The 8,786-nt window shown below is 32.5% G+C and overlaps 1 protein-coding gene across 1 annotated transcript; it reads right to left on the minus strand.

The window, feature by feature from the left end:
• Nucleotides 1-6,970: 6,970 nt before the first annotated feature.
• On the minus strand, nucleotides 6,971-7,807 carry LOC107946132 (uncharacterized). The gene has a single exon (XM_016880358.2). The coding sequence runs from the start codon at nucleotides 7,598-7,600 to the stop codon at nucleotides 7,238-7,240; it is 363 nt and encodes a 120-aa protein (XP_016735847.1). The 5' UTR covers nucleotides 7,601-7,807; the 3' UTR covers nucleotides 6,971-7,237.
• Nucleotides 7,808-8,786: the final 979 nt, after the last annotated feature.

Genomic DNA, 8,786 nt, shown 5'->3' on the forward strand with positions numbered 1-8,786 from the left:
GGGGTTACTATAACAGCCCGATTTAGGGCCAAAATGAAATAGTGGTTTCGAAACCACGAATTTGAGGTTGAAAAAAAATTATTTTAATTAAGTTTTAGTGTTTATATTATGATTGCATAATTGTGTGAAAATTTCGTTGCACAATTTCATCGATTGGGTGTTTAATTTGACGTTTAGGACTAAATTGAAATTGGTGAAAAATGTGTGTTCTAGTTCATAAAGTACTTGATTGAAATGGGGGTTTTAAGTAGAGGTCCTTAAATGGAAATTAGACCATTATACTTTATATGGAAAAAAGTTTGGACATAGATGGAATTTTTAGAAAGTTTAGTAGTAAGGGCGTTTTGGTCATTTGCATATTAAAGGAAATAAAATGGGAAAAATAACACAAAAATGTGTTCATCTTCATTTAGCTTGGCCGAAACTTGCATGTTCTCCATAGCTAGGGTTTGTTTCAAGCTTTCAAGCTCAATAGTAAGTGCATTCAATCCCCGTTTTTAATGTTCTTTAAATTTTTGAAATCCTCGTAGTTCGGTTTACCTATTTCTACCATTATTTCGAGTTAGGGTTTATGTTTAAAAATTTAACCATGAATCATATGCATGTTTTTTGATGTTTTATGGTAGAATATGAATGTTTGAGGTTAGGAGAACGATCTTTTCTAAGGATTTTTAGCGAAAACAAGCAAAACAGTATAATCGGTAAAAATACCTAATGCTCATAAGTGCATGTTAGAGTGAAAATTTGTTGTTGTCATAGAAGAGAAAAATGTTCAGCATGTCATAAAACATAAGAATAAGGGCTGAAATTAAATTTCCGAGCCTAGGGGAAAAATTGTAATTTTGTAAAAGTTAGGGGGCAAAAATGTAATTTTTCCATAATGTGATTTTTGGATTGAAATAAATATTATGAGTGTTAAATAAGCTAAATGTGTTGTTATAGATTAAGAAAGGCGTGGAATCGACCTCGAACGGAGGAAGGAAAAGGTTTTGGACTAAATTGCAAAATTTCCATATTTTGCACCTAGGTAAGTTTGTATGTAAATAATACATTAACTTCATTTACATTTTTATATTTCAGTCTATTTTATATATTTTAGTTGATTTTGAATCATAAATCGACTATTGGAAGAATGGAAATAAGTAATAGCGAGAGAAATCCCAGTTGAACTTTCGGAAAGATTGAATAATATAGATGAAACGTAGCTAGGTCCAATGTATGGTGCTGAGTGCACATCATGTGTACAAGAGAGCAACGAGATACTATGTAGTAGCTAGGTCGCATGCGTGATACGGGATGTATCCCATGTAGACAAGAGAGCTACGGGATAGGATAAATGTAGCTAGGTCGCATGTGTGATTCCAAGTGAAGGACACCATGTAGACAAGAGAGCTATGAGATAAATTGGCTAGATCACATGGGTGGTACTAAGTGTTCACCATGTGTACAAGAGAGCCGAATTATATGAAATATGATGGTGGGGCTGTGTGCTGAAACCATCAAGTATCGAGGATTGATCCGAATTGTTCAACGGGATGGTTTTATGGTGACATTGTAATCATGGACCTATACTTGTGATGTATGAAATGTGGTGCAAATGAATTGTGATATGCATGTTAAAATGAGGTTAATACAAAGAAAATGTGAAAGAGTGAATTAGCAATAATACTGTTTTGGACAGTCGCAGTGATGTGAATTTGAAAAATCACCAAAAATAGTAGGAATTTAATTGGAGGCTTAATGAGATATGAAATTAAATATTAATGAGTCTGTTTCCATGTACAAGAAATAGAGCAAGTAAAGGAACTCTATATTTTGAGATATTTATATTTGAGTGCGACTCGCTCAGAATGACTATGTGATTCCATGTTCTAACTTTGAAAAATAATTAAAAATTGTAAAAAACAAATTAAGAAATATAGTTTATATTTATAGATTCCAGTCTAGTTTTAAATAAAACAAATTTCATGGCTATTTGAATTGTGTACTGGGAGAAATTTAATTCGTAGTGAACAGAGGTCAGATCAGTTGAGCTGTATAATAGGGGAAATTTTAACTAATAAATTGTACTAATTGGCTGGACCAAAAATTCTAGAAAAATTTTAGTAAGAAGTAATATGAGTCTAGTTTCAGGGAAATTTTACGGATTTGAATTTCAATTTTTTTAACTCGAGTTATGATTTATTTAGTGAATATGACGCAGGAGAGACAGCTTGACCAAAGTGGAGTAAATTATGAAATTAAAAGTAGATACACTTGAGTTATTGTGTAAACATATTAAATTTTTTATTCATTATTTATATACTTGCTTACTAAGCTATAAGCTTACTTTCTTTTCTCTCTTTTGTCTTATAGTGTCGTCCAGCTTGCACAGGAGTCAAGGATCGTTGAAGATCTGCCTACACTATCAATACTTTCGGGTATTTGAACTGAACATTTTGAATTATGGCATGTATAGTAGACTTAGTTATTTTGTTACGTGTCATAATTGCCTAGGTTTAAAATATTAATTATAGTATTTGACCGATTATTTTGTACGAAGCCTTTGAAATTGGCTAGTATTGTTAAAGGCATATGTTATAATGATTCATGATCTAATTGCACACCATATTTTTGTCTCGGTTTTATTTAATAGTATGTACTATGATTTGTTAATACCTCGTACCCTGTTCCGGCGACGGATACGGTTAAGGGGTGTTACAGTTACAATGTGAAATTAATAAAATTTTTGGGTTGCTAGGGACCTATATATAATTCGGCCAAACATGGGTTTTGGTTGAATTGTGTGAATTTTGTGTTTTGTGAAATAAGGACTAAATTGTTAAACGTGTGAAAGTTTAGGGGCTAATGTGTAAATAGACCTAAATATATGTTTTGGACTAAATTGAATGAATAGATGATTAAATAAGTTAATTTTAAATATATTTAGATCAAAAAAAGGAGAAATACGGATTTGGATTGGGGAAAAGATAAAGTTATCGACTAATCGACTCGATTCGCCAATTTAACATTCGAGGTAAGTTCGTATGTTATAATTTTATTTCAAATGTATTTTATGTGCTTTGATATAACATTAATTGTGATTATGTAATTACGGAAAAGTTCAGAAATGATTCGACGAAGATTCGACAATTGGAATCCCAGTTGAACCTTGGAATAGTTTAGGATACTAGTGACATGTCATTAGGGATACCTTGAGTTGGATTCGAGCCATGATTTAGCACTTTAGGTGCGAGAGATACTGATTTGGCTTCGGGCCATGCATATCGGCTGATTTGGCTTTGGGCCATGATATTAGAATTTCGGATAACTTACCTTGATTTGGCTTCGGGCCATGGTAAATGTACTTATCGTATGAGACCCTTGAGTATCCGAATTTTATTCCAAATGGTTCAACGGGTAAATGAAAGATAAGAACGTATATAAGATTGGTACGAATGGTACATGTATGTGAATAAACCATTTTAGCTTTGAATCAAAGAAATGATGATGAGAGTATATAGTTTTGTGAATGAGTACTTGAAAGGTTTGATAGTTAATGAATGTTACATATTGATTTATGTTTATGTGATTGCATTAAGTTTTTCTCATAAGAGCTTACTAAGCTTACTAAGCTTAATAGCTTACTTTGTTTATTTTTTCCCATGTTTTATAGTGATATCCAGCTAGCTTGGATTCAGGGATCGTCGGAGATCGCATCACACTATCTACCTATCACTTGGTACCTTTGAACTTTAGTATATTAAGTATATGGCATGTATATAGACTTTGAATCATGTTGGTTATGTTTTGGTAATGATGTTGGCCAAATGAATTAGCATTGTAAATGTTTATATTTTGGTTTGTATATATAGCCATGAGAGATGACTTAATTTTAGTATATTGGTATGTTTGAATCATGTGCATATATATATGTTTATGTCTTGTGTATATTGAGTTGGTTATGATGATTGATGGTAATAGGTATTATGAGTGTTAAATGGATGATTAGTGATTGTTAGTATGTTTGTGAAATGATGTCAAATAATGTACAATTGTGTTTGGTTATTTAGTATGTTTTGAATGAGTAAAACATGAGTTTATAAGTATGTTTGTGGTTGATATTGAAATGGTACAATTTAGTCTTGGTTGTGGTTGATTTGGATGCCCTTAAATGCTCTGAATTTGTACAATTTGGTTTATGTAGGTGGTTGAAATTTGGGATGGCAAAATGGCTTGGCAAATAGCCTATTTTTGTCCACACGGGCAAAGACACGGGCGTGTGTGACACATGGTCATGTTACATGGCCGTGTGTCCCCTGGTATGGTTTTTGAAATGAAGTCAGTATGCTCTACACGGTTTCACACACGGGCGTGTGATCGGCACACGGCCTATCACACGGGCTAGACAAATGGGCGTGTGGTTGGCCGTATGACCCAAGTCAGTATGTATACCCTATTTCCACATGGTCAGAGACATAGGCGTGTTTGGAGCCATGTGAGGCACACGGCCTGTTCACACGGGCGTGTGACCCCTGTATAGTTGAAACTTTTCTAAGTTTTCAAAAATTTTCGTATGTTAATGGTTTAGTCCCGAACCACTTCTAAAGCATGTTTAAGGCATCGTAAGCTCGTTTGGGGGACATTATGATTGGTTGTGATTAAATTGTATTTGAATTGATGAATTATATGTGAAATGTGTATTTAAAAGTGTTGTAAGTCTGGTAATGCTCCGAAACCTTATTCCGGCGTTGATACGGGTGAGGAGTGTTACAGGCACATAGTGCCTGAAACACCCTAATGACATGTAATTTGCATCCTAATCATTCACTAAGCTCACACAGGCCTCAACTTATATTTCATAATCTTTCCATCTTTACAACATCTTGCTATGTTCTACTTGATCATATACATTTCATATGATTATACCATTCAATTCATACATACACATTTTTCATGCTTTACAAATCAATCCTTTATTTTCATTTTCATTGCTTACCTCAATACACCATGTCATGTTGGAAAAAATCGGTTTGGGAACGGTTTTCTTATATAATGGAAAATTAAAAATTTGAAAATCGACTCGATTTGTGATATTTATAGCAATAAACCTGAACTGAATATGCACTTGTGTTTTCTGATAAACAGATCCTTGATGTTTTTTGGCTTTCAACCAAACGATCTTCTCTGCTATTCTCGTACCACAAACTGCTACGAGTATAGGCTCGAACCAATTGAACCAAAACACAGAAATAGAAAAAAGTTTTCTTTTTGGGGTGAAAACGAAAATTCTTTCTTTTTAAAAAGAAATCGGTAAAATTGTTATTATGAAAATTATGTTTATATGTTGAGAATAATTCTCTCTATTTTTAGGCAAAATAACGATATCCCAAGAGTTGTGTTAATAGCTCTACCGGTGCCATCTATTTATAGGAAGAGAAGTTAGAACCCTTGTAGAGTTATAAATGTTTATTTTAAATAGAAAAACAAAATCCTACTTAGAGTAAGAGAGGGGTGAACAACTCACCCTTGTATTTCTACTAGGGTTGTCGCCCCTTCATGTTATATAAGAGGTTTTGGGCCTTTCTCACATCGAGTTCAATTACGAGTACTTCCTGAGCCTTTTTACCCGAGTACTCTGTAATGTGATTCAACCTGATTCAGTTTTTCTACTTCCCAAAATAAAATTTAATATTTATATATTAAATAATTTTCTCATATTAATTTTACCCAATTAAAATTTTTGACAATTTTACGCTCGATAAAATTTTGATGATGTTATCTCGATAAAATTTTAAGAAAATTCATTCAATATGTCACGACTCAACATATTCACTATGACTGGATGATTTATTTTCATTGTCGAACTTTAAAATAGTCTAAAAATATAAACCCATTCTTCCATCATTTTTAAGTAATCCTATATAAGATTGCAAGTTCCCATTTTTTTGGAAACCAACATCCATTTCCAAATGATTCTATTTCTCCATTTCGGAGAAAACTATAATCATTCCTGAATGTTTCTAATTTCTCTTTTTCTGTTCATTCTGTGCATTTCTATTCAAACACGCAATTCGTTTTTGGTTTCAATGAGCTAGTGGATGGACGAATTGGACATATATAGTTGAGGCTCAAATGATTTATAATGAAGTTTTGGCTTTTTGCCTATTAATTATAAACTCATTTAGTTATGAAGTCATTCTACTATTGTATCATGACTGAGCTCTCCTCAACAACATACCATTACGAAAGTAACTACTTAGTGCTTATCCAATGACCTTGTCATAAGTTTGTTACCCTCATAGGATATCCTTGATCTCTTTGGGATAATATCTATTCTTCCAATATGATCATATTTTATCTCATGGTAACCATTACATCTTTTTTCATGAAAAGTCAATCACTATCAAATAGTGATCAAGTCATCCATCACAAAGATGGACGACCCATGGCCACGCTTACTTTTCATCAACCATGCTTTGGGCTATGAATTCCACTGTTGTGAATGGCACATACTACAGAAGTCGAATACCCAACGCACCAGCTTTCAGTTCCTTATCTATTTGAATTCCGGCTTTTACTTACATTAAAGTGTACGAGTCATGCATACATAGTCCGCATCCACTTAGGATTTAGGTATGTTACACTATAAACATCACAAGTAAATAAATGCATAAATAGATTCAATATCTATTCTGCTTGGGTCTTGTCCGATGCATAAACAGATTAAGCTATATGTACTCCAAATAGGTTACCAAAGTGTTTCTCTCTTAGATTGATCAATGGGTTTTACATGCAGAAGGATTTCAGATGATTTTCAGAGAGGTTTCAACTGGTTTCTTTAGACGCTTGGTTTGCAAGAGAGGAGAGGTCTGTTCTAATGATTTTAATTTCTGGTTTTTGGAAACTAGTTTGCTTTTATTTTCTTTGGTTTTTATCGAAACTTTACAAAAATACCAATAACAATGCATAAATCACATAAAATAAATAATTAAAATAATTAACAATATTATATATATGATTTGAATAATACTTTTCCTTAGAGAATCAAAATTATGATGAAGAAATAAAGAAAGAATTACAACTTCAAATCGAATTTGCAAAACTGGACAACCTCCGATAAAACGTGCGGGCTTCCATTACAAAATATTCACACTGAATTTAATTTCCAAAAAAAGCTTCAATCTTCAATCCTTTATTGTTTTTTTTTCCGAATTAAATACAAATGAAATAATGAGGGAATAGAAGCATACATTAATCAGGGAGAAATGTTGTCAAAGCTGTTCAGACGAAGGTATTTGAGCTCCAATGAAACCTGCCTTTCAATCTGAAGTTGTCGATGAAAATTTGCAATGAACATCTCAGCTCTCTTGTCAATATCATCCTCCGATGGATAACTTGTTGTCCGAGCCAGTCGATTACAACAGTACCCCAAATCTTCGGAATCATTGTCATCCGCACACGCCCTCAACCCTGGCCTATCCGTGAAGCTCAGCCTTTTGCTGCTCCGAGAAGTACCGATCATGGAAGCAATACGCCATCGATTCATATTGAAATTCAGCAATACTTTTACCTTGTTCACCGCCCTCCTTAGGCGGCTAAGCAAATACCACTTCTCCATTAACAACTTTGGGTTTAAGGTTTAATGTGTGTGGCGGAGCTATATATATGTTGGTAGAAGATAAGACAGGGTTTTAGATATATAATATAATGAGTTAAGGAAAAGGAAGGTGTTGAGTAAGTTATGAAGAAAAATAAAAATGCGTATCAAAATGAAGTACCGTGTGGGGGTGACGATCTGATTTTTGTGCAAGATTAAGAGAATGTTGGGTCAAAAGTTTGATCCATTCTATAATATCATGTGAAATAACAAGGAATTTTCTTTCTTTCTTTTAGGTGTACAGATGTATTTGGGCAGCAGAAAACCTGATAATAGACATGTGGATTAGATACATGTTGACTTCGTCAATTTAAAATCTATTTTGCTAAGCATAAAAATGGCATACTTTGCCTTGTCCTGATAGGCAGCTATAAAATGTATAAATGTTGGATTCAAATACAAATTCATCCCATATATGTTACGCAATAGTATTTGAGGCACTATTAGTATACGTTATATTATTAAATAACAGTGTGACACTTTATCATAAAATAAAAAAAAATAGTGAAAGATTGAGAAATAAATATTAATAATTTTAGTTAAACAAAATTAAATATAAATTATAATTTATTGATTTACTCTTAATTTAGTGTTGTTGAAAAAAGACATGAGTTCGAGTTTCGAATTTAAGGTTTGTATTTAAATAAAGTTTTCAATATTTATTTATAAGTCTTTCACTATTTTTTATTCCACCAGTGATAAATTTTTTATATTATTATTTACTGATAATACATAAAACTCGGTGAATCAAATATTCTTCTCTTAATTAATTTTTTTAACAATATTTATATTCAAACGTATGTATTAACACAAATTGAGATACAATTATGAGTATATTCTTATAAATATATATAAATTTTCTTTTAAAATATAATTCACCAAACACTACTTAAATCCAAACATGATAAGATCATTTGGATATAATAAAGATCTCTGCATCATGATGGTCTTAAATACCGTAAGCAAAGAGCTCATATAATATTCTTAAAAGTTTAAAGTTTTGGTAGCCAACAACATCATTTCACCCATTAGTAGTTTAACAGTTGGGTTCGACTAGTTAAATTAATTTATATAACTATAAATAAAACATTGCGGTCTTGGTTGCCTGCATTGGTTGACACAGTCTGCTTGCCTCCTGCTTTTTAAT

This window comes from Gossypium hirsutum, chromosome A08 (genome assembly GCF_007990345.1).
Source record: "Gossypium hirsutum isolate 1008001.06 chromosome A08, Gossypium_hirsutum_v2.1, whole genome shotgun sequence".
In the NCBI taxonomy this organism is placed as follows: domain Eukaryota; kingdom Viridiplantae; phylum Streptophyta; class Magnoliopsida; order Malvales; family Malvaceae; genus Gossypium; species Gossypium hirsutum.